This window comes from Polypterus senegalus, chromosome 6 (assembly GCF_016835505.1).
Source record: "Polypterus senegalus isolate Bchr_013 chromosome 6, ASM1683550v1, whole genome shotgun sequence".
Lineage (NCBI taxonomy): Eukaryota > Metazoa > Chordata > Cladistia > Polypteriformes > Polypteridae > Polypterus > Polypterus senegalus.
Genome location: NC_053159.1, coordinates 21,556,004 through 21,583,322, shown reverse-complemented (window position 1 = coordinate 21,583,322; position 27,319 = coordinate 21,556,004). Strand labels below are relative to the sequence as shown.

General features: G+C 36.6%; 1 protein-coding gene across 1 annotated transcript in view; it reads left to right on the top strand.

Annotated features, from left to right (window-relative positions):
- Positions 1–27,319, top strand: part of noc2l (NOC2-like nucleolar associated transcriptional repressor) — a 103,835-nt gene that overhangs the window by 35,708 nt on the left and 40,808 nt on the right. The window contains exons 11-15 of the mRNA XM_039755554.1: positions 874–1,013; positions 3,590–3,701; positions 13,998–14,111; positions 14,884–14,985; positions 24,305–24,448. Of these exons, the coding sequence (XP_039611488.1) occupies positions 874–1,013; positions 3,590–3,701; positions 13,998–14,111; positions 14,884–14,985; positions 24,305–24,448 (612 nt within the window). The remainder of the gene's footprint in view (positions 1–873; positions 1,014–3,589; positions 3,702–13,997; positions 14,112–14,883; positions 14,986–24,304; positions 24,449–27,319) is intronic.

Here is a 27,319-nt window from a genome sequence, read left to right as displayed (position 1 = left end):
TTGAAAAAAGGGCAACAAAACAGTGTTATGTATAAAATTGTTTTCAAGAGTAGTTTTTAGAATATTAGCAGTTTGGCAACCAGTGATAAGGGTTATTTTTCAAAGGACACCAGCTACCTTGACAGCAAGTGAAAAGGCAAGAACACAATAAGAGAGTTATATTAGACATGATGAAATAGCATTTCTTTCTTGCCCAGTGCCTTTCAAATTAAAGTAACTGTCTAGCAGCTTATTGATTAACAAATGTCACCATTGATTCTGACATTTTTTTCTTCAAAATAACCACTTAATACCACCAGGAAGAACAATATTTTAACATGTATTTTTGTGCTTGAATGCCTTGTTCCCTGTGCAGCTCAGACTGGATCTACTACGCAGTGACCCTAAATTGGATTAAGTAGTTTGCATAATCCACTGTATCCTTATCTTCTTTTAAAAAATTTTTAACTGTTGTCAGTGCATTTGGTAGAAATGTAAAGCTAAATTATAAAACTGATTAAACTGAATTAACTGGTATGATGTCAAGGGAGAAGAATTTTAAAGTACTGATGAGTAAGGGAGCAACAAGAACATAATAAGGGCAACAGTGTATATAAAGTCTTACAAATTCCAAAGTGTCTAGTAATTGAGTCTAAGTCTATTAATGAGTGTTGTAATTTACACACATTCCATTAATTGTTACAATAATACTAAGTAAATTTTATAAACTTTTATACGTAAAGTTCATTGAAACTTTCCATTGTATGACTCATTGGTATGGGAAGAGCTGCTACCCTACCATGGATATAGAGAGTTTAAGAAATTGATAACTCAGAAATAAGCATATTTTTAAGTTTAACATGTCTGTGTACTCTTTTTTTTTTTTCATTGCAGGAAACATATCAGTCTGTGTATAACTGGCAATACATCCACTGCCTGTACCTCTGGTGTCGTGTGTTAAGTACATTACACCCAAGTGAGATTCTGCAGCCCCTCATCTATCCATTGTGTCAAGTGATCACTGGGTGTATCAAGTAAGCATGTCAAATATCCAGAGCATTTTTAAACATTTTGGCCTCATTTTTACTGTTCAGGAAAAACCTGTTCTTTACTAGAATTTAAATGTGTTATGTTTTAGTATCTAGTTTGAATAATTTTGGATCACAACTAGTTTTATCATTTAAAAAATTATTCTGTGCTGGACTTTGTCTGTAAAACCATTAAAGTTAATGGATAACTGTGTATGTGTAGTGCTGTCCAGTTTGAGTTTACAATGGGCAAGCATACAACTGGTGTTGCACAAATCTGAGTGAAGTCCCACAGCAAACCTCTAAAATACATATACCAGAGTTTGATTATGGTTGCCATTGTGATGAGATAGATTCTGCTATGTATGACAATACAGTACACAGACCATAAAAGCAGAAGCAAAGATGTTTTAAGAGTGATGTCATAGAGGACTTTAATGAGTAGCACACTTACTTTAAGATGAATAGGAATGCAGTACTTATCTAAAGGAGTAGATAGTTGGTGAACTGCAATGGAGACTGGCACTTTATCAGTCATGAAGAGCTTAAGAGGGTACAAATACAATAATTCTCTGTAGCGAAGTTGATACTCCTTATAATTGCTCACTATTATGAGGGAACAGGCCATTGGTTTGCATGTGAGAGAGGGATAAAAGTAAGATGAACAAGAAGTAATTTGAATGGTTGAATATGTAATTTGGGGATGGATATATGGGTGAGCCACTCCACAGTGACAGTGCGAAGCCTTATATTAGGGAGGCCTGAGGGTTTAGTGTTCCCATTTTGGTGTACAGTAATCCCTCCTCGATCGCGGGGGTTGCGTTCCTGACCCCCCCGCGATAGGTGAAAATTCGCGAAGTAGAAACCATATGTTTGTATGGTTATTTTTATATATTTTAAGCCCTTATAAACTCTCCCACACTGTTTATAAATATTCCCCGCAGAGTTATACAGCATAATCCCTTTGTATTCTCTTAGATATTAGGTAAGACTCATTGAAATTATGTATATAAACACACTGTTTATATACAGTAAAACCTAAATATTATTTTAAAGATATTGAGTGTCTCCGATATCACATATGTTACAGCCATTACGATAGACAGGCCACCAGCAATAAATACGTACAATGCAAGAAAAACTGTATACAGTAAATGTGTGTACAGTGACACTAAACGTACGTACATGTACTAAGTACTGTAAGTAGAAAATTAATTATGGTAACTCACCAACAATGACACGATGACTTGTCCGATAACAATGAGTTTAATTTTACTGCACAACAAAGGAGAGCGTTACACCTTTTCCAAAGGAGCCACTTCAGGCAATTGTGTAGCACTGCCGTTGTTCTTCTTCTGGCAGTCTTCAATCCAAATCCCTAAAGCAGATTCCATCCAGACTACTGCCTTATTACATCCACTCGTTTTGCACCCTGGTTAAAAGGACACTGCGGCCGTAGATCTTATATTCCTTTCCTACTTTTTAAATAAAAAGAATCGTAGCCTTCAACAAATCCAAAACGTTTACCTTTTCGGCAATCGTTAACATCTTCCGTTTGCGCTTGGGCACGGCCCCTAAAGCAGTAGCAGATCATTTTGGAGCCATAATGAAGGGCTTGACTATGCACAAAGATAAACACAAAAGAGCACAACTCTTTACACAGCGAAACACGATGCTGAATGAGCGAGACGAGACTTCCTGGTTAACACTGCATTCAGCACGCAGGAACTTAACTGCGTGCTCTGATTGGTTAGCTTCTCAGTCATCCGCCAATAGCGTCCCTTGTTTGAAATCAACTGGGCAAACCAACTGAGGAAGCATGTACAGGAAGTAAAAAGACACATTGTACACAGAACCCGCGAAGCAGCGAAAAATCCGCATTATATATTTAATTATACTTTCATATAAAATCCGCGATGTAGCGAGGGATTACTGTATTACTTTAACTGTTGCCTCAGTTGTTCATGTGTGTCTGTATTTTTTTTTTTATGATTTACTGTTTTTTGGACAACTGAAATGTGTTTATTACACATTTTGCCAAGAATAGTTTTGCAGTTATAGTGTACCATCATAGCTTTTCAATTTGTAAGAAATAATAAAATCAGATATTCATGATAAAACTTCATAAAATATTATGATCTAATTTAAGTTATGCTGTATTTAAAAGTGGATGTGTAGTTTTTTAATATGACACTCTAAAGATACGAGTAACAGATATATATCTAGGCTAAATTGCCCACCACAGCCTATTCATTCTGGCCTCCTAATCATACCCTGTCTCTAATTGGCTATCACTCTCACCACTTCACCACCTAACAGTTAATGTGTGGTGAACATACTGGAGCAAAAATGGCTGCTGTCGCATCATCCACGTGAATGCTACACATCAGTGGTGGTTGAAGTGGCTCCCCACTCGTTGAACTGCTTAGAGTAGTGAGAAAAGCACTGTATAAATGTAAAGAATTATTATAATAAAACTAAAAAGTACAGGTTTTTATCTTTCTTTACACTTACGTTAAACAGTAGAGGGGGCTGTTGCATTGCTATTGATGCCATCTCTTTTTTTTTTATTTTAAACACAGGTTGGTTCCTACATCTAAATACTATCCGCTGAGACTACATTGTGTCCGTGCTTTAACTCTCTTGTCAGATAGCACAAAGACATTTGTCCCTATAGTTCCCTTTCTTTTAGAGGTAAGTTATTTTTAATAGTTTTTTTTATCATCTTTTTATTAATGAATAATGCAGGGTATTATTCAGCAATTACTGGATTCCTGCAGCTCACCTCATTTTAATGAGTTTGTAAAAGCCAAATAAACACTTAAGTAGTAAAACCCCTTCACTACTAGAGTGAAACAGCAATTCACACCTGGAGTTATAGGAGTTAAAGAGCTTAACCTGGTAGTAATAAGTGTAAGATATGAACAAACTCTGGATTAGGTATCAGTTTATCATAAAAATAGTTCTCAAGTCAACACTAAAATCAAGGAATACATTTGTACAGAAAATGTGTAAGCGTTTTATTTTGGTATTAGTTAGGGACTCTGCTAGACAGACTGTTGGTAGCAATTACAAATATAGATCCTTGTAGTGTTTTTCTAAGTATGAATTAAAATTTATTGTATCTGGGTAAGCTGTTTCCTAATGGGAGTTACTGGTGGTGGCAAGTATGTAAAGAAGGCTTTAACCGCTGCTTAGTTTTCCTGTTGAATATAAGGGATTTTGGCCTGTTAACCTAGGGCTGTTTTATAATAAGATCTATATAATTTTTTAATATTTTGAAGTTCTCTACTGATACTCTTGTAATGATTTTGTTTGGTAGTCTTGAATCTAGATGGGCTGCACTGGAATTTTCTTGTTTTCTTTTTTATTCCCATAAACATTTAATTCCATCCCATCTTCATTGTTGTCCACAACACCAAATTACAGTACACCCCCAAAATTCGCGGGGGTTACATTCCTAGAGCACCCACAAATTGTGAATTATGGATGTGGTTAAAAAAAAAATGCCTATTTTTATAGTTTAAACCCAAATATGTCCCCAAGCAGTTTAATTTCATTTCAACCTCAGCTTAATACATTAATACATTACCTAAAAAAAAGGATGTAAAGGTAAACCCGTATACTGTGCAGCACTGTACTGATATGACACCCGCAGTGCTAGAATGTAAAATACCAATGTTACTGCTATATGTACTGTAATTCATGCAAGAGTGCTTTTATTGCCAAAAGCCTTCAAAGGTGCAGGGCGTTTTGACAGCATCTTGGGGCTTTAATTCTTAAACTGCCACGTACTTGGGGGTTAATACATCCCTGGACGCCAAATACTTTTTTGATGCACTTTTTAAGTTAACTCCACAATTCATAAAGAAAAAGTGAAATTTAATGTAACGCATTTTTTTCATGCAAAGAGCATCACAATTACTGCAACAGTGATCATTTTACACACTGCTAATGAACTGTAAAAACTATTTTAAAAAAGTACTGGAACAATATGTACAAGGTACAACTGACACCATTGATGAAATTCAGTAAATGCACCGAGCCAACTGCGATTGAACTGGATGCACGCAAGCACACAGAGGTAAACGCTGATGCTGGCAGGCTTGTCTAGTGCAGCGGCTCAATCCCAGAGACAATGAGGCTGCAGTGCTGCAGGGGCCGGCAGTGGTCATGAGCTGGCTCCCCAACGAATGTACGGCACTAACTAATCAGCTCCAGGACACTGATAAATTGCACTGGGAACCGACAATAGCCGGTTGCGTTATTGCTGGGCGGTATACCGGTTCATACCGAAAACCGTTTTTTATTTTTGTTATGATAATGGATTTTTCTTATACCACAACACCGGTTTAAATTGCCTAAACAACGTTTGGAATGTGGCGCAGCAGGAAACTGTTCAAGAGGGACCTTTTTCACTGCTACACCACTAATCACATACAACGGAGCACATGCATTAGTGGAGGTGTTGCATGGGGGCTCTTTTTCACTGCTACACCACTAAATAGGCATGCAACGGAGTACATGCAGTAGTATATGTATTGCGAGATGAAAGTGGACAGAGAACATTCAGAAACTGAACCTGTAGCTGACGATAAAGTTGAACATGATATGACAGAAGATCTTTTGCCGAAAAAAAGGAGTCACGTCTGTTGCCTGGAGATACTTTAGTTTTAAAAGGTCGGATGTGGACCATTACAGTATGTTCAAATGCGTGAATACTGTTTCTATACTACTGGATAATACTGCAAGCTAAGTTGTACTTGTTTTATTTTTTTTCAATACAATGTAATGTACCTGGGTACTGTGTAATAGTGTTACAACATGTTGACTTTATTCTCGACAATTCCACTTTAATCTCGACGCTTATGACGAGAATAAAGTCGACATGTTGACTTTATTCTCGACATTTATACTTTATTCTCGGTTTATGTCAAGATTAAAGTCGAACATTGTAAACTAAACTTCATCGTAAAATGAATATTTCATTAACTAGATTTCCTCAAACCCCGTCATAAGTTATATAGCACATTAAATGCTTTGTGTTAATTGTTCCCAAAGCCATGTTAAATTGGTACGTGCTTCTTAAACTGACTTCCTCTTGTACTGAGGAGGCGCCGGCAGCGATAGCCGCACAGAATACATTCACTTCATGATATTCCTGTTCCCTGGACATTTAAAATGCTAAGATAAATACTTGATATAATTTTCATGGTGAAATACATTAAAGCATGTATTAATCATGTGGGGGCACGGCGGCGTGGAGGTTGCACTGCTGCCTCCCAGCAAGGGGGTTTTGGGTGTACCCCACCTTGAATTTGCATGTTTTTCTGGTGGGTTTACTTGCCGTGCTTCAGTTTTACTTTCAAAGTCATGTAGGATGTGGGGTTTTGTTATGCTATATTGACCCTGCTAGCGTATGTGTTGCTCGTATTCACCCTGCGATGAGCCCCATTCACGATTTGTTCCTGCCTTGGACACGATGCTTGCTGGGAGTAACCCTGAATGGATGGCATAATTAAATATGTATAACGAACAAAACAACAATTATTTATATAGCACATTTTCATACAAAAAAGTAGCTCAAAGTGCTTTACATAATGAAGAAAAATAAAAGACAAAATAAGAAATTAAAATAAGACAACATTATTTAACATAGAAAAAGAGTAAAGTCTGATGGCCAGGGAGAACAGGAAAAAAAAAAACTCTGCAGGGGTTCCAGACCACGAGACCGCCCAGTCCCCTCTGGGCATTCTACCTAACATAAATAAAATAGTCCTCTTTGTATTTAGGGTTTTCACAGAAGGACTTAATGATGATGGTCATGCAGACTTCTGGCTTTTAATCCATCACTGTTGGAACATAACGGTGCTTTGAGTAGATGGTGGTGGCGCAAGCCACCACCAAAAGGACACCGGAAAAAGAAACAGAAGAGAGAGTTGGGGTTAGTACAGATTTTAGAGCCACCATGAATAGTTATTATAATGAATTGGATATACAGAGTATCAGGATTTAATTACAGTGAAGTTATGAGAAGGCCATGTTAAAATAATGTGTTTTCAGCAGTGTTTTGAAGTGCTCCACTGTATTAGCCTGGCGAATTCCTATTGGCAGGCTATTCCAGATTTTAGGTGCATAACAGCAGAAGGCCGCTTCACTGAACTCTCCATAGGCTAAGTTTATAACTAGTTTTAATTTCACAAAGAAGTTTATCGTGTGGTGATTGGTTAGATGGAGAAAGAAAAAGGAAGGATAGGAGCTGAGAAGAAGTCCATTCAGAAGAACATCCATTGAATTCTGTGTTCGTATCGCCGACCACCAGATCACAAGTCCAACAATTACCCAATATTTAAGTTAAACCTGTGCGATACCTATTCATACATCCAGTTTTTTGGAGTCTCATCACACCTGGCATAAAGTTCTCTACACTGAACGTACACCTGGGGACCCCTTAGTGCGAGGGAGCAGCACTACTGCGTATGTTTAATACATGCCTTAATGCATTTCATCGTGAAAATTATATCAAGTATATATCTTAGCATTCTAAATTTTCAGAGAGCAGGAGTATCATGAAGTGAATGGATTCTGTGCGGTGATCACTGCTGGCACCTCCTTTTAGTGCGGAGGAAGTCAGTTTAAGAACTGTAGTGATTAACAACTGGGTCGGTGAACATATAACACAAAGCATTTAATGTGCTACATTAACTTATGACGGGGTTTGAGGAAATCTAGTAAATTAAACATTGATTTTAGGATGAAGATTAGTTTACTACATTCTACTTTAATTATAAAATAAACTATGAGAATAAAGTGGAAATGTCGAGAGTAAAGTGAACATGTATTCTAAATAACGATATACTGTATTATTTACCCTGTACAACACAAGCAGATAAGGAGCCTTGGCTTGAGGTTGGTGAACTTTTTGCCAGAGCTGAGCTCTGTCAAGGAGGAGGATGGAAGAGCAGGCTGCTTGCTGCTTGTGCTGATTGACACATTTACAAAACAAAAGACGCTGATGGAGAGGTGCGAAGGGATTGAAGGTGGGCTGGGATTACAAGTTTTTCGTAGACTTCAGGAGTTCTAGTGTTAATGGTATTAAAAGTGCAATTTTAGGAGCCCTTTAAATAATAGCAACATTTTTTAGTTCCCTCCAACACACTGCTTCTTACCAATCTACAGTAGGTACAGCTTTCAGCATGTTCTGTTTTTTTTGTATTCTCATTGGCTATTGTGTTGACACAAGCTGAGCAAAACTGTGCATTGCAGCTTTAAAATAAGATTTATCAAAAACTCAGATTTTTCCAGTTCCTGGCACATTTTTCAACCACCTGCTCCCACCTATAGCTTTGAAATTACATTCTGTGTTGCAGAGAATTCGTTTTACTTTCACAAGAATGCAGGTCCCTACTTACTGTTAGTCAGAATATGCATACAGTTAGAGCTGGCTGGTAGAATGTCTACTTATTTCAGCTTTGTGCAGACCATGTAACAGCTAACATGCAGCCAAGCAAGTTAAGAGCTAATACCTCATCTGTGTTTATGTCAGTGAAATGTCTAGCAACATAGCATTACTGAGGGTGTTAAAGCATATTGGGTAATTAAGCTATTTCACATTATAACATGATAAGCCATCTGAATAATGACAATGGTTAAGGAGGTTAGTTATATTTCATTTTCTTAAAATGAAAGTGAAGCCTTAGTGGAGTCATCAAATTGTTTTGGCATTGAATTTTATTTAAAAGTGGCCTTTCTGGTGTAAATAAAGCATCTTTTGTTTTAATTTTGTATATTTCTCCATAAACCATAACTCAAAACAAAACTGATTTGATTGTTGTATTTATTAATTTCTGAGGAAGTGAAACCGTCTTTGTGTATCATGAACTTCAGCTTGGTGTCTGGAAGAAATTCAGCTAGTATTTCAGAGAATATTTCGTCTGGCAATCCCAAAGATAAACATCTCCCAGTGTTTACCCCCATCTAGCTCTTAAAGTTTGATTGGCCTATGCATGGGGGTCCTGGTGGAATAATTTTGCATCTACTTTATTTCATCGCATATTTTTTGCCTCAATCAGCTGTAATGTTGTAGTCATAGATGCCTTTGAGTTAACCCCCCATGCAAACATTGCAAGGAGTTTTTTAAGTGGTGGGATTAATGCCTGAATCTCATGGTTATGCAGCAAAAGCTGAAAATTACGTTTTACCAATAATCCTCTTTCTTCTTGCTGATTAGGCAGTTTATTTTACAGTTTAAAAAAATTGTGAAAACAAAAAAGAAAGTAAGCTAATCGAGACATTTTTACATGGCAAGATAACTGTTTTTTCAATCTTGCAATTGCAGCTGTAACTGAATGTGCCCTCATGGCTTGATGATGGAACAGACATTAGATATTACAAAACAGTGAGTTTATTATTCTAAATAAAGCATAGATGTAGAATATAGACACAGGGCAGAGCACAAAATACAGAAGCATGGACAAATGCTGCCAGCCTACAAAAAATTCTATAATAGATTTTAATCCCTGTCTTTTCAATTTGACCAATGGTAAGTATAGGCAAAGTATTGTACTCTCTTTCCCTTCATCCCTGTGCAGGTATCTTTCTTCTTTCTCTTTCCACATCCCCAACACACACATACACACTGTGACTTCCCTGTTCTTCCATCACTGAGATGTTTCCCCACCTCTGGGCTAATCATGGCTCTGGAGTCAGAGTTCTTTAGAAACCCTTCAGTTTTACTTCTTACTAAGCTCTGGGACCATTTACATTATCAGGGGCAGACCTTTTTTCTATTTGGACAGTAGGCATCTTCCCATATTTGGATGTCACAATCCCACTTATGGTCTGCAACTGGAATATGAACAAAAGATGGCTGGCTTTGTCTCAGTTCCTCCAGGTACTACTCTGAAGGGGTGATTCCAGCTTCCATGGGCAAGGCCAGTGTGCTGCCACTTACTGGCCTGGAGCTCTTGCAGTGTTTAGTTACTTCTGCATTGCTAGAGAAGGTTGTCTGAGTTACATATCCAAGTAGTGTCACACAGACAGCCTACTCTAATAAAATAAAAAATACATGGAAAAATACTTATGCCATCTTAGATTACTATGCTAATGGAAAGAGCATTTTAAGTTAAAAAACATTGTTAGTTTTATGGTCACCTGATGACTATAGGAGCCTACTTTGTTTCCCCAAATGTTAGCATATACAGCAAATGTGGTGTTTTTTATAGAACTTATTTTCAATTTTTTACCAATTGTAAAGAGTTTTCAATATTTAAAAACTGTCTTAATTTTTTAGCGCTACATAAAATGTTCATTCTGTTGCTTTCAGTCAAATATGTTATTTGTTTTAGTGGAATACCCTGTTAAGATTGCTTGATTACTGTTTCTGTAAGTGTAATTTTTATAACCTTCATTGTACTGTAGATAAATAGAAAGATAGAACTTTAAGGAAATTTGGCTTTTTACAGAACCTCTGTAAATACATAAATAGGTAGATAAATACATATATAACATAAATACACACACACACATACTGTTGTCTGAAAACAAACTAGAATGACTAAAAATCAAGAAAATAAAGTCTCTGATTTGGCTGACACAGTCACAGTGATGATTATGTAGGCATATTACTGTTTCCTAACACACTTGTGCTGAACGATTTGTTGGCTTGAAATTACTCAGTGTTAGTGTGTCAGAGAGAGGATATGCAGCATTGTTCATAATAGCACTCTGTTTTGAGTCCTTCCATTGCTATTACCTTGAGGAGCTCCAGAGTGTGTCCTATAACTGGACTTGCCTTTTTGATTAGCTTGTTGATTCAATGGGTCCCTCTTGAAGTGATGTTACCAGCCCAACACATCACAGTTTATAAAATTGCTCTGGCCGTCACAGAGTTACTGAAGATGTGGAAGATGTCACTTTTCCACATTAATTGTAAATAATTTTGTAGTATGGTTAAGAAAACTTAAAGGTTTGTTTAATATGTGTAGGAAATGTGAAGATGAGTTGTCTCAAGAGTAGTAAAACTTTACCTACCAGATCAGGAAACAACCAAGAAAGATACAAGTTACACACCATTGAGGAAGAACAAAAATAATGCCTTTCATAATATTACTTTTACAGTAGAGACAGTAATGTGCTTCAGCAAGGGATGTACTAGAAGAATGATCCAGAGCTAATTAAGGAGCACTAGACCTTTTCATTTTTAGACCCAAACATGCATCATGATCTAAATAAAGCAGTTGCCTGTTATTTCAGTTTTTGGCATCCAACACAGAAAGCATTATCTTAAGTTTAAAAGGCGCTAATTTCAAATGCATCTTCAGAAATAGTAAACTTTTTTGCTGCTTTTTTAGGAGACTTGACTTCATGAGTGCACTCACTACCTGTGGTTGTAGGGTGTAAACTGTCAACTTTTTCCATGGCTTTAAGAGAGCACTCACACCTATGTGATCAGTCTTACTGATATCAGATATGTGGTTACAGCTGCCGTGAGAACGGTAGCCTGAAGACGGCACTAGCAAAGACCACCGGAAAAGCAACATAGAGAGAGGAGACCTTGGCTTTTTTTCCCCATGAATGGTCAGCAGAGAGCTTTGAAAAACAGCACACAGTTAATGAAAAATGTGGGACCTTGTGGTTTATGTTCTGCTATAAGCATCCTTTGAAAACCACATCCTCTTAGGTTGTGGAAGGAAACTCCGAGCACTAGCATCCTCAGAGTGAGGCCCCAAATTTCACCGCTTGTTAAGTCTATTGCTCGCCGTTCAGTGATTTCCTTCCTGCTTCTTTTTACTTACTTTTTTTTATGTACATGCCATTAAAATTGTACTAGCCTTACTCCCCCCACACTCTAGTCCTCCATCCCTTCAATACATTGTGCAGCCGCTGTTTACATGTTTCCTTCTGCTTTAATACACTTGCAAGCATATCAGAGTTGGTCCAGACGTTACCACTGTGCACACCAAACTTCCTCTTAGCTCCCGCAATCTGACACCACATCCGTGTCTAACAGAGGCAGTGTTGCCCCTGATCTGCCTGGCATTCAAGACTTCTGCATCTCTATTTCTGCTTTTGTGCTTCTGATTATCTGTGTTAAAACACATTAACTATTTAATATAAAAGGCTGTGGTAAACAATTTTTGCATACTTGTTAACTGTTTCATTATTGGCATTTGCTTTTTTTTTTCTCCCTTAAATATGGGTTTGTGTTCATAGTGCAAGAAGTACCCTAATGTTGTTGTGTGTCAACACATTATCTGTAACTGCTTTTCTTGTGGACTTAATTTTTGTTATTCTCTTTATACTCTGTTTAAACATTCTTTTCCATCAAAGTAATATGACAATGGCCATCAAACTTGTTAATTAATTTGAGTCATTTGTATGCTGTTAATATTATGCATCCATTCTAATCAGTCCTCAAATTCGCTTCCTGCTTTCAGATTAATGTACTAATGTACCGTATAAGATAAGAATATTTTTTGTTACTTAAGTAACTTGTATGATACAAGCTGTTATGTATTTTTGGCTGCAAAATTATATACAATTTGTTGTTGATGATGATGATGTTTGTGGAGAGGGAGAGAGAGAAAGATGTTTAATGGTGAATATTTGTTTTGTTCATTGGGGTGCATACAGAACACATAATTAACTGGCCTTTCTCTTTAAATGAATTTATAAGAGTTGTGAGCTGATTTTATTTCAGAGCCGGGAGCTTCAAAGGAGTGAACTCACGGATAGACGCATAACCAGTTTATTTCAGCAAGTAATATCTGGTTTTGGATGAAGTATCTTTCATATGCTTTTAAATGTTGCTACTTAAGTACTCTTACCTTGTTATCATGTATCTTTAATAATTGCGGCTCCAGAAGAATATAGACCACATAATTAGCAAACTTTCTTTTACATAATTTTTCAAGCAGAATCCAGGCCATGTGTGACTTACTGGCATATTAATAAAAATCCTATCTTGATCAAGTAGCTTCCCTGTTTATATTTACGTTGGATTTACATAGAAAGCATAGATTCAATGTAACTGCACTTTTCATTATACTGCAGAGACACCAGTCATGATAAATGCTGCCAACCTGTCCACAGAGAAATTGTTGACCATAGCCTACCAAATTCCAAGTGACTGTTTTTGGCCATCAGTTTCCTTTGTTTTCAGATTCTGTATGTCTGGTGACATTTGGTCTTTTTCTGAATAAAGTTGGGCATTAAGGAGCCCAATCTGATCCAGGAGGCTAGGATCTGCACAGTGTCGCCTGATTAGCACAAGCTGACACTTGAAGGAGCTTGCAAACAAAATAATACAAACATAAGCAAGATAGGCTGTCCATGTTTTCCTTACTTGTTTGGCATTCAAAGAGTTGTACACCTCTGTCCTTTCTCTATTGGTACTTCACTTTTTTGTAATTGTGGGATCTGTCACAATCTAGTTTGAACATTTGTATTAGTGTCTTTTGTAACTATTCATATCAGTTTCTCAACTGCCTAGTGACAAGTATTAAAATGGTAGTAGAACATTGAATAGAGATGGGAATTTTGTGAATTTGTTCCTTTGATACCATTTTTACATTACATGAACATGCCCGTAAATTTAACAGAGCATGTTTAGAGCACTTAACCCTGCAGAATCATGGATAATCACTTTTTAAACATTTTATGTTTCATTATGAGCATATACATTCTTAGAGTTTGGTTAAAAAATTACAATTTTTGTAGGCATGGTTTCTTTAAAGATTGTATAATAGTTTAATTTGAATCCCATTAAAAATTTAAAACAATGTGTTTTGTTGGATTATTCATGTTTTCTTAAAAATGGCACCCATCTTACAATTTCTACCAGGAGTATGTAAACTTATCACAACTGTAACAAATATTTGTCCATAAGTAATGGCATGGTTTATTTTTTAAAATATTGTAGCATATATTCTATAAGGTGATAACTATTCACTAAATATGTTTATTTAGTTTCTTCTTCTTTTTCTTTAGATTTTTCAGCAGGTGGATTTCAACAAGAAGCCTGGCAGAATAAGTGTGAAGCCCATTAATTTTGCAGTGATTTTAAAGCTCTCTAATTCAAACTTGCAAGAAAAAACATTTAGGGTGAGTAATTTTTGTGAATGGCCACTGATTGAGAATTTATCAGATTTTTTTTTTTTTTTTTAGAAGTTCAGAAGTTATGTGAAAGTTACACAGATCACAATAACAATTCTGGCAGTACAGAGTGCAACAGAATTCTGTTTCTATATCACTGTTTATAACCTTTATTGTGTTTGTGTTTTTTGTGTCCATCCTAAATCATCTCCTCTTATTAAAAGCCATTTACAATATTAACACCAAGAAATTTACATAGATGTATAAATAGTAAAGGTGTTTTTTTTAGATGTGTCAGAAACTTTGAAACCTTACTGTATAATTGTATAAAACAGTTTACGTTCTATTAGGCACCCTTATTCTTATGTAGAGTCCACACTGTAGGGGTTCATATCATTGTTGGGATCCCAAGAAATCTTTACTTTCCTGTTTGGTTTGCTTTAGATTATATTTGTGTAGGAGTGTAACAACTATATCTTTCAGCTTCTTTCTTCATCCCAGTTCCTTAGGGTTACAAGTCTTGGGCAGTTTAAGTCAAGAGTGTTTATGTCACTGTGATTGAAATGGTGGGTGCTCGTTTGTCATACTTTAAACAGTTTCACATTTATAGATTATCTGTGGTGCTTCCTGCCTTCACTGACATTTAACTTTGAATGAAAATGCAATTTGCATTATTTTTGTTTTTTCTGATTGCTAAAAACATGTATGAAATCTTAGTGACATTAATGCTAATGTAATTGGTCCCCGCTCCACTAATGCAGTGAATTTGTTTTCATTGTAGGATGGCCTTATTGAGCAGCTGTATGATCTGATTTTGGAATATTTTCACACCCAAGCTTGCAGCATTGGCTTCCCAGAGCTTGCACTACCTCTAATTGTTCAGGTAATAAATGAATACATCGGCATTCATTCCTTGCATTTTTTTTTCTTTCTTTTTTTTTTTCTTTTTCAATTATAGGAATACATGAAATAGGAGCAAATATAGCCTTTATTAAAAATGTAATTGTGGTGCAGAGGTTAACACTGATATGTCAGAGCTTCAGAATCCTGTGTTCAAATCCCAGCCTGACTGCTACGTATGTGGAGATTAAATGTTCTTCCCATCTTCACATGCATTTAGGTTTCTCTGTGTACCATTCTCATGTGTCATAAAGACTTTCTTGTTTAATGCTTTGACAACTGTAAATTGTCATTTTAAGACTGAATCTGTAATTGTGGCAGTTTGTCCTCTAGCGGATTGGTGCCTTTTTAGTGGATGGTTTAGTGCTTCAACCCTTGTAATCTTGTAAAGTAGTGGTGCCATAACCAGGTTGTGGAAAGATGCAGATCTTTGTTTTTTTTATTTTGTTGATTCATTTTTAATACAACATACTATAACTGCCATTCATTTAACATCAATATCACTTACTGATTCACTTACTTTTTATTTTTATCCACCTTCCCTTTAATAGTGAGATGTATATAGCAAAGGACAGCAAATAAACTTAGTCACCATTGCATCATGGAAATTCATTAAACAGTATGATCAATTTCTCCATTTTTTGTATAGTTTCAGTAAAAAAGAAATAATAAAGAAATGTAGAAGAAATAGCCTACATTAGTGCATACAAATTTTTATTTTTTCAGATAAAGCAAATATGTAGTTTTAGGAATATCTGACAGAGGAGTAATAAGAAGACACAGAAATTATCAAATGTTTCGTTAAAAAATTTGATTTGTTTTCTTGTTAACAAAGTGCTAAAATATAAACCTACAGCAGCAAACATTCAGGAATTTAGTTTGACACCCCATCATAAAGGTATAAACAGGTGTTAGAGATTATATGTACCTTTAAACAAGTCCAGTTAATTTGCACCCTATTTTTCTAAACAGACAGTTTTCTGACAATTCAGTTGTAGCTACAGTTTTAATAATTGTACTCTCTCCTTTTTTAAATATGCAAAATGTTGTGCATGTGAGAAAGGATTGCAAGGGAAGTAGGACTGACATTGAAGAGAGAACAGATCCAATGTTGTGGTGCTATAAAGAAGAGGAAGAAGATCATAGTGGTATACAGTTCGTAGAAAGTAGTGAATCAGTTACGACTGCAAGTTGAGTGGGAAGTCTCAAGTGTTCCCTTTGCACATTGTTCTCTGGAATAGTTTTCTAATGGGGTATCAGGGAGAAAGGTCATGGAAGCCTACATTCCCCACAGTACAGGTCGGGGTCTTCCAGAAAAACCATGAATGTGCACAAGGGTGTAATTCTTTCAGAAACTGCAAGGGCCTACCATGGACTTAACATCCTTTGATTTTGCAAGTTTTGTGACCAGGAATGAATATGAAAATAGCCTCATGTGAACCATAGAAAAGAATTAAAGGACCCTCCTTGCTAGTGAGTAATTTTAGAGTCTGTTAATAAGCTGTGCCCCAGACTTGCAGCAGGAGAACATTTAAAGCACAATAAAATGGAGTACAAAGAAGGTTGCAATAAGACCAGTTTGGTGATTTTTTTTCTTTTGGAAATGGATAATTTTTGAGAAATCCCTAACCCTGAAATACATTGCAAAATATAGTTGGGCCCACTGAGGCAGGAATGATTTTGATTTTGTATTTATCGGTTCTGTCTAAATTATATATTTATTTTCTTGCCTATTTCTGTTTTTAGTATATATTTTATTGGTCTATTCAATTGTCAGGCAACTATGTTTCTGTTTCACTGTGGTCAAAACCCGGCCTCCACTCTGCTTCAGTAGTACTTATTAATAAGGCACTATCTATGTGTTCTCACCCCTCATCATCCAACTAGCCTGGCATCAGCAATATTCACAAAAGCCAAGACAGCCCCTCACTTACATTCGTTAATATCTGAAACCAAAAAAAAAAAAATGCAAAGCCAAGCAAGAGGGTTCAGCCAGGTTTTTCTGCAAAGGACAAGAACAGGATGTTTTAAAAAACCCAATTAGATGGGGTGTCTTTTGAGTGGATAATGGAAGCATACAAGTTCCTGAAAAAGAGACACTATTTAAATAGTGCTTGTATCCAGGCTTGTGAGCAAGAGTAGGTACATATGGAGCCATTTGGGGAATCTTGATACACATGAAAGATCCCAAAAGCCTTACTATCACTAGGGTTGTCTGCTTTCAAACAGAAATGCAAAAGCTATCCTGCACACACCCTCTTCTTTCATGGGTTACTAGCATATAAAGAGGGTGGGAGTTGAATTTATGACGCAGCTGTGCTTGAGTGCCTGTCTCCTTCACCATCCTTCCTTGTAGATAAACAATTTTTCACATCTGCTGGGCAAATTTATTTTGGTCTTGTCAAAAGATCCCTGAGTAATAGTTCCAAGAAAAATGAGTACCTGATTTAGTCATGTGTTTTCAGTATGCCGTATGACTGGCTGTAAGTTATAAGTGTATGATGTTAAAATGGGAGTATTCCTTAGCACTCAGTATTTTATATTGATTTTTTTAGTTGATGTAATGTTTTCTATGTCACTTCTATGATCTTAAACAGAGAAGTGTTTACCTGGGTAATGTTAAATCAAGGTTCCATGCTGCATTCTGTAGAAAATGTTGAGGTCCATATTTTGGAAAAAAAATGATTGCCAAACTGAACTACTTGTTTATGTACAAGTAAAACAATTGGTTTTCTTTTTTTTCTGTCAGCATGTGCTAGAAAACATTAAAACAAGATTTTGTGAAATGAAACATTAAACTAGAATCCGTGTTAAATACACTCCGGCCCATAAGTATTTGGACAGTGACACAATTTTGTAAGTTCAGCTCTGTACACCACCACAATGGATTTGAAACAAAGTGATCAAGATGTGATTGAAGAACAGACTTTCAGCTTTAATTCAAGTAGTTTAACAAAAGTACTGTTTAAGCTGTTTAAAAAATACAGACATTTTTATACATGGTTCTCTTATTTTCAGGGGCTCAAAAGTATTTGGATAAACTAAACTAATCACAATGATAATTTTCAATATTTGGTTGAAAATCATTTACAGTCAATAACTGCCTGAAGTATGGAACCAAGGCCATCTCCAAGTGCTTAGTGTCAACTCAAGTGATGTTTTGCCAGGCCTTTATTACAGCGGTCTTCACTTGCTTCTTATTCGTTTTGACTTTCTGCCATTGGTTTTGTCTTCAGCAAGTGAAATGAATGGCCAATTGGGTTGAGATCAATTGATTGACTTGACCATTGAATATTCCACTTCTTTGCTTTGAAAAGCACTTAGTTTGCTTTCACAGTGTGTTTTGGCTCATTGTCCATCTGTACTGTGAAGCATCGTTGTATTGGTTTTGTAGCATTTGGCTGAATCTGAGCAGATAGTACAGCTCTACTCACTTCAGAATTAATCCTGCTACTTCTGCCAAAAGCCATATCATCAATAAACAGTAGTTACTTATTTCCATTCACAACCGTTCTTGATCATGCCATAAAACTGCCTCCACTATGTTTTATAGGTAATGTGTATTCATCGGATCTTGAGCCATTTCTTCTTTTCTCCATACTTTTCTCTTTGCAACATTCTGGTATATTTTGATCTTAGTTTCCTTGGTCCAAAGAAAATTTTTCCAGAACTGGAAAGGCTTTTAAAAAATGTTTTCTGGCAAAGTTAAATCTGTCCTTCCTATGCTTGGTTTGCACCGTGTGGTAAACCCTCTTGTCTTTACTGTAATGAAGTTTTTTCTTGATTGTAGACTTCGGCAATGATAGGTCTTCCTCCCGGAGAGTGTTCTTGGTTTGGCTAACTGTTATGAAGGGGGTGGGTCTTCATCAAGGACATAATTCTGCAATCACCCAGCACAGCTGTCTTCTATGGTTTTGCAGACCTTCTGGTGTTGCCATGTTCACCAGCATGTTCTTTCTTTTTAAGAAAGTATGAAATGGTTGATTTGAACACCTCTCCTGTTTCTGCTATCTCTCTAAAAGGGTTTCTTTTGCTTTCTCAGCCTAACAATGTCCTGTTTTTACTTGCATTGGAACTCATATTGACAGTTCACTGTGAGTTCCCAAATGCAAATTCCACACTTGGAATCAATTCCAGACCTTTTACTTGCTCAATAGTTAATAATGATGGAGCCACTCCAACTTGGCTATGGAACAGCTTGTCCATCAAATGTCCATATAAGAATATACTTTTGAGCCCCTGGAAATGTGGGGCTATGAAGAAAAATGGTTACTCCTGAATGGCTCATACAATATTTTTGCTGAATCCCTCAAATTAAAGCAGAACGCGTACACTTCAGTCACATAATTATTGCTTTATTTCAGATCTATTGTGGTGGTGTACAGAACCAAAATAATGAAAATTATGTCACTCTCCAAATACCAGACTGTTTGTGATCAATAGTTTAAAATTTGTTGCTAATTTTTCATTCAGAAGGGTGCTTCCTTTACTCCCCATACCTTTTTTTTTTTTTTTTTTTTGCCCAGTCTATTTCATATACAGATTGCAGAGATTTATGGTTATAGGGCAGGTAATTTTTGTTACAACATACAGATAAGGTTCTTTGTTGTCTTCAAAAATTTCTGAACAGAAGTGATAGATGTAAATGTATTGTGTGTACATACACCAATCATACACTTGGAGAGCAAAAACTGATTGTGCTCCTTGGCCTCTCTCTGTTAGGGGTAATGTCATGGGGCCACACATGATTTTCAAGCTTGAACACACTTTTTGGGACAGTTCACTAAACACTTCGTAGGGAATGTTGAACAACTATGGAACGAAAGGGAGAGAGATAAAGAAACCAGACAAAGACTTGACAATAAGAGAAAATAAACAGGTAAAATTGCTGTTATCAATGAAGCTAAATGACTTATTTATATAATTTTCTGTCATTTTTGACTATTGCAACACTACATGTACAAGTACTCAGTTAAATAGTACTTCTGATACATCCTATTAATAGCAGTGTACCCAATGCCCATTGCATATAAGTGTGTTTGTGTATATCTGTGTATACAGTATGTGTGTGTATATATATATATATATATATATATATATATATATATATATATATATATAATTAATATTTATTTTCATTAGTGCTAGACAACAATTAAAATTTTAATCGCAATTAATTGCAGATAATCACAACAATCACATTGTTATGCTCAAAATTCAATAATGAACTCTAGAGTAGTGTATTGCGTGTATTTGGTTTGCAAACACTTCAAACAAATAAAGTGCTTTTTAACAGCAGTATTCCTTTTACATAGTAACAGTTAAAATATTTGTTGTAAATCGCAACTTAAACATTATCTAATATAAAACCAAAGCTATTTGCCACTACCAGGGCATTACCGTTTTGTCTAATTTGTCATAGAAAAACAAGTTACCCTCAGAGTAGCAGCATTTTCCTTTATCAGGGAGAAGCATAAACAGTCTATGTATAATAGCAACTCTTCCTAAAAACTCAGTTTTCTGAAAAGCTTGCAAACCAATGGTTTCATACATAAAGCAACATAAAACAAATGTTGCTGCTTGTTGTGCCTGCTGTCGGTGTCTGTTAGCAGTTTGCGGCTGTGTGGGGGGGGTGGCTCGTCGACCAGTAGGAATGCACAGTGGGCTAGCTGTCTTTGTGAGACAGGTGCGCGGGGATGGCAATTGCAGTGAGACACAATATGGTTTGTACTTCCTGTCATCATGTCTGTCCTCCCAGGCGAACGTTGACATAGGTGCATCAGCCACACAAATGTTTTCAGCACCACGATCAGATGGGGGCCGATCTCGATCTACATCTCCAGATCACTTGCAGAAGAATCAGAGTCCAATTCAGTGATAATATGAAAAAAGTCATCCACAGATTATTTTGCTTTTAGCATTCACTTTGGTATCTCTACACATGCCATTTTAGAAGCTGTTTGCTACTCATGCTCGCCCAAGGAATTGAGGTCAACCAAACTAACTTTCCTTCTAGCAAAAGTGTATCAAAAAGCGCTGTAACAAGAAGATCACTGATCTCTATCGATTGCCAGCGAGACTGAGGTTTTCCAAATAATAATAATAACAAAAACTGTGTTAATGCGCAATAAAATTGTCGGAATGAATTAATACGATAAGGCGTAACTTGCCCAGCCCTGATTGATATACTGTATGTATGTGTGTATGTATATATGTGTGTGTGTATATATATACACACACACACACATATTATAGAATATAGCTTTTTGACTGTGTAAGCAACTGTTCCTGTTCAACATTGACTTCCGTAACCACTTTAAGGAAAATGAAAAGTAAGGTGGGAAATCCTCTTGTTACTTATTTCTAACAGGCTCACAGAGAATTCAGGGTAAAAAAGGAAGCAGGTGTATAGTGTATGCAGAGATAGCATTTTATATGGCATAGGCACTGGCTTTAAAGCATATGTTTGCTGGTTTCATTCACTTTTTTTGTAACTGAGTTTTTCCGGAATAATACTCCATGATTAACCAATCCATCTTATTCCATTTTAGGACCACTAAACCCATAGCTCCTACTCCTGATCTTTGCATCTCAGTTGCCCCTCTTAAACCATTGATAATGTTCTAATGTGGTTATATACTTTAAATGTATGGTAATGTTATCACACTATTATAAAAAAAAAATCCTGTGGAATGAATGACTAGGAGATGATACGTGATCTTCACGTTAAGATCACGAAAGACAAATAAAAGAACCGCGACTCAAATGAGAATGGGCAAAAAAAAAAAAAAATCAGTAGTGTAAAGGGAAGCAGCACACACAGATACAGGAGTTTCAGTGCATATAAAGCATATAAAGGACAATATGTTATAAATGAAACGTCGACGAATAAAAGATCGCATTAGCGCAAAAAAAAGGAAATTAATCATCAGGACCAGGTGTAATTGAAAAAATAGTAGGACAAAGTGAGGTCAGCAATAAAAGGAAAAGAGCAGAAAACAAAGTCTTTTCGCATTCACATCATTCAGTGCACAAAACGTAGATTTACACAATAATGGACCATATGCTATGAGAATCTGTGGAGCCGCAACAGTTAAAGCAATGGCAAGTTTAATTTCAAAGAAAACACAATTTGGTCAGATGTATATTTATGATCTCGGAGAAGCAATCACAACACGAGCAGCAGAGACACAAAGTAGTAAAAAGGACAGCGGCTGTACAGGTTTTAAAAAGATCGAAGGGCAGCGCGACACCAGGAATGGAATGATAAAATGGGGGAGGCAGCTTGATGAATGAGGTCTCCAGGACTCTAAACAAATCCAAATCATATTATGGAATATCATCTACTGTTAAATTCTACTCCGTACTTCTAGAATTTTTATTTTTATACAGTATTGAGGATTTATTCTGTTCTATGTATTGTACTAAACATTTGACTATATTCTTTAATGCTATATCGTTACTACTTTTTATGTATTTGGGAAAGAGAAGGCTCGAAGTAATTAATGCTGTAAATAAGTCTAGGCTATTCATGCACAGTAAACGGTCACAAGTCCCATTTTAGTTTCTAAGCTGCATTTGATTTGATAAATTTTAATTGTCTTATACTTTTTAGGGGACACGTACTTCTTGCATTTCTCTCACTGCAAACACAAATGTGAAACAGTTCATAGCTTCAGATGAGGTGGTACAGACATTATGTGATGCTGACAGTATAACAGCAAAACAAGTTAACAAGAGTTGTATTACTTTCTTCTGTTTAATATGTAATAGAATCAAATATTTAAGAACAATTTGACCATGATAAGAATAGGAAAGAAAAGGGCACTATAGATGTGTTGCTTGCTCTGAGGGTGTTGATGATGAAGTATAAAGAAGGCAGTAGTAGTTGCATTGCGACTTTGTGGACATAGAGAAAGCATATGGCAGTGTGCCTAGAGAGGATTTGTGGTATTGTATGAGGAAGTCGGGAGTAGCAGAGAAGTATGTAAGAGTTGTATGGGATATGCACAAGGAAAGTGTGTCAATGTTGAGGTCTGCTTTTGCAGTAAAGGATGCATTCAAGGTGAAGGTGGATTACATCAGGGATTAGCTCTGAGCCCTTTCTCATTTGCAATGGTGATGAACAGGTTGACACACGAGATTAGACAGGAGTCCCCGTGGGCTATGATTTTTGCTGATGACATTGTGATCTGTAGCAAGAGTAGGGAGCAGGTTGAGGAGACCCTGGAGAGGTGAAGGTATTCTCTAGAGAGGAGAGGAATGAAAGTCAATAGGAACAAAATAGAATACATACTGTATGTATAAAATAAGAGGGAGGTCAGATGAGTGGTAAGGATATAGGGGACAGACTTGGCAAAGGTGGAAGAGTTTAAATAACTGGGATCATTGGTACAGGGTAACGAGGAAGTGTGGAAGAGAGGTGAAGAAGAGAGTGTAGCCAGGGTGGAGTGGGTTGAAAAGAGGGTCAGGAGTGATTTGTGACAGACTGTTATCATCAAGAGTGAAAGAGAAGGTCTGTAGGATGGTAGTGAGACTAGCTATGTTATATGGATTGGAGACAGTGCCACTGAACAAAAAACAGGAGACCAAGCCTGGAGATGGCAGAATTAAAGATGTTAAGATTTGAACTAAGTGTGATGAGGATGGACAGGATTAGAAATGAATACATTAGAAAGTCAACTCAGGTTGAACAATTTGGAGACAAAGTCAGAGAGGTGAGATTGCTTTGGTTTAGGCATGAGCAGAGGAGAAATGCTGGATATATTGGGAAAAGGATGATAAGGATAGAACTGCCAGGTAAGAGGAAAAGGATGATAAGGATAGAACTGCCAGGTAAGAGGAAAAGAGGAGGTTTATGGATGTGGTGAAAGAATACATGCAGGTGTGCGGGAGTGACAGTCCAAGATGCAGAGGACAGGAGGATGTGGAAAAAGGTGATCTGCTGTGGCAACCCCTAACGGGAGCAGCCAGAAGAAGCAGAAGTAGTATAGGTTATTTGCTGAAGCCTGCCAAATACCACTTTTGGCAGAGGAGAAAAACAAAATTAAAAGTCATGAAAGTTGCTTATAAAATGCAAATATTTCCTAAGTTATGTTGATTGTTTGCATTTTTAGGAGCTATTTCCCAATTGTTTTACTTGTGATTGATTCTTTTAATGTTCATGTATTATTTTACATGCCATTTTAAGTGATAAGCCTTATATGTACATAAAATGTAAAAAATATAAATACTGATCTAGTGAGTAAAATAATTTTCTGTAACTATCAAGTTCTTTTGAACTTTTTTTTCCTTTTTAACAGCTGAAAGCTTTCTTGAAGGAATGCAAGGTGGGCAATTACTGCAAACAGATTCGGCAGTTGTTAGATAAAATACAGGAAAACACGGCCCACATCACACGCCGAAGACAAAAAGTAACATTCAGTGTTGCTGATCGGGCAGCTGTGGTGAGTTTGTGACCATCTTCTCATTTTTGTGTATCCAAATGATAGATGTCACACAGAGATAACAGGAAAACAATGATTCAATCATTTTCTGCGAATTAGGAATTCTGTACCTAGCATTTAAAAGTTGTGTTTGATTTTTATAGATTGAGAATTCTTAAGCACTAAGAGCTTCCCTTTTGGGTTGAATAGATTTTTGTCTAGTGCAGAAGTTTCATTTAACTTTACATGTTTCCTTCTGACAGTTCAACCTTACTTTATATTTTTAAGGACCATCCACTCTAATATACATAAGTAGCGTTGAAATCTGTATGCATCCTGTCCTTATTTACTACCAAGAGGTTGATTTTTTTATTTTATTTTTTATTTTTTTGGTGATGGTACCTAGAAGGTCTGTGGCTGTCCTGTAACTCTGAATTGAGTTAAGATGGTTTGAGAAAGTGATGCTAAGCATCTTTGCTATAGCTTTGTTCACAAAGCCATATTTTCGATGTTTTACTATAAAAATCTATAACAGAGCACATTCACACTTGCGGTTTATTCAGAAAGTATTCTGACCCTTTCACTTTTTTCACATTTTGGTATGGTTCATCTTTGTTCGAAAAATCAAATATATTTTTTTGTCCACACCAAGCAGAACTTAATACTCCAGAATAACCAACAAAAAAATAGAATTTCAGAATTTTTTAATTTTTTTTTTTAAATAAAGAAATTAAACGTCTTATTGACACAGATATTCAGACCCTTTACTCGGTATTTTGTTGAAGTCCCTTTGACAGCGATTGTAGCTTGAGGTCTTTTGGGTATGACCCACCTAGGTTGCACAACTGAAATTAGGGATTTTCTGCTATTTTTCTCTGCAGACCTCTCATGCTCTGTCAAGTTGGATGGATTTCATCAATGGACACCTATTTTAAGGTCTGTCCAGAGATGTTTGATTGGGTTCTATTTTGGGTGAACAACTCAGACATTATCAGCATTGTCCCTAAGCTACTCGTGGTGTTATTGTTCTGTTGGAAGACAAACCTTTGGCCAGTCTGAGGTTCATAGCGCTCTAGAGCAGGTTTCCATTAAGGATCTCTCTGTATTTTGCTTTGTTCTGCTTTTCTTCAATCCTGACTAGTCTCTCAGTTCCCAGCCCCATCTCCCACAGTGCCATGCTTCATTGCTAAAATGGTATTGCACAGATGATGAGTGATGCCTGGGTTTCTCCAGCCATGAAGCTAATCTTAGCTTCTTTAGACGAGAGAATCTTGCTTACATTTTGTTTAATTTATTTACAAAACATGTTCCATTTTAATAAAGGGTGGTTTTGTATATAAGCTTACGGGGTGTGTCTTTGTGAAGGCCAATTAAATAACCTGATCCATAAAACCCAATAACATCAAGGTTTGCCCAAGCAGCTAGAGCAATGAGTTTGCAAAGAGTCACAGAATGCATCCAGACATTTTTCAGACTGTGGACAGACTACCTCCTTCAAGTTTGATTTTCTTTCACAGTTTTTTCTTTAATAGACTCCATTGATAAAAGTTCCTCAATTATTTTACAGTTGTCATTAAAATGCAATCTGGGTGTCCTTTATATCAGTACTTTTGTTTACTGCAGTTGTCTTCACCAGTTACTTTGTCCTAGCCTGTAGGTGCTGTAAGAGATGTGGCCAGTGAACTAAGGAATATAAGGGCTGTACTATGTGATACTGACCACAAATAAAATCATTTGGTTAAAAAATAAATTTTGCATCTGATTGCATTCTGCTAATTACATTCAAACAAAGTTGTAACACTGTGCGACTTGGCTGATCATTTGGTGGGTCAGGTTTATCATAGCGCATCTCTTCAGGTACTAGCTTACACACTGCAAGACACTTTCTGTGCATAATAGACCAGCACACATTAATAGAGTGGTAATGCTTTCTGTTTACATAAGAAAATTCATTCTCTGAAGGTACCTTTATGGTATAGCGATGGCACGGAGCACACAACAGATCAATTCTGTGCTCTTTACTTTGTGGTGACTCGTTATCCTTTAAAGGACTGCTTGCCTTTTGCTGCACTAGTTGGAAAAATCACCTGCAGCTGTGCGGAGCTGCCATTTTTATAGGTTCTCCTGCTGTATTTGATGTAATGCCAGCTCATTCTTTTGGTGATTCATCCCTGGCTGATGTAACTTGTCCAGCGCCATTGCAATAGCAAAGTGTGTGCAGTTGACCACTCTGATTACATTTGGAAAACAAGACATTGCTGTGAATTGCGCTTTTATGTTTTCTATTTCAAGGAAGGAAATCTTTATCTATCTATGATAAGCAGATAATACCATCCTATACAGTTGGCCTGGCGCGACTCAGTGATGTTTGTGCAAGTTCACGTTGAAAAGATCCTTTGAAAAAAAACCTGAAAGTGGGAAGAATTTGCAAAGGAGCAGGTACAGCACAATTCCTCAATGTCTGCCTTTATAAAGCTGGTGCCATTTCAGCACACAGCTTCATGAGGATAGCTCTTGGAAATCAAAATTGACTTAGAAATCAGTCATCATCATCTATAAATACGCATCTTTTAATTCTTCCATTTGCAATGTCTTCTAACAACTCTAAAACAGCCATGGTAGTTGGAATAGTTTGTCCATTCCGTGTACTATTATATTGTTACAGAATGATTACAATCAAGTGAATTAAATTTGTAAGTGATGTGCAATTCTTTTTGGTACATTTGATAAAACCCGCATCACAGATGGGAATCTAAAAAAGAAAAGCAGACCACAGAAACAGCAGCACTGCTTTGATGCTGGGTGCCGCCAGTTTGCAAAACTAAGCAGAAACATGCGTACACAAAGGGGGAACCTGCCATGAAAATGTGCATAGCTTTACGCCAAGTTTAG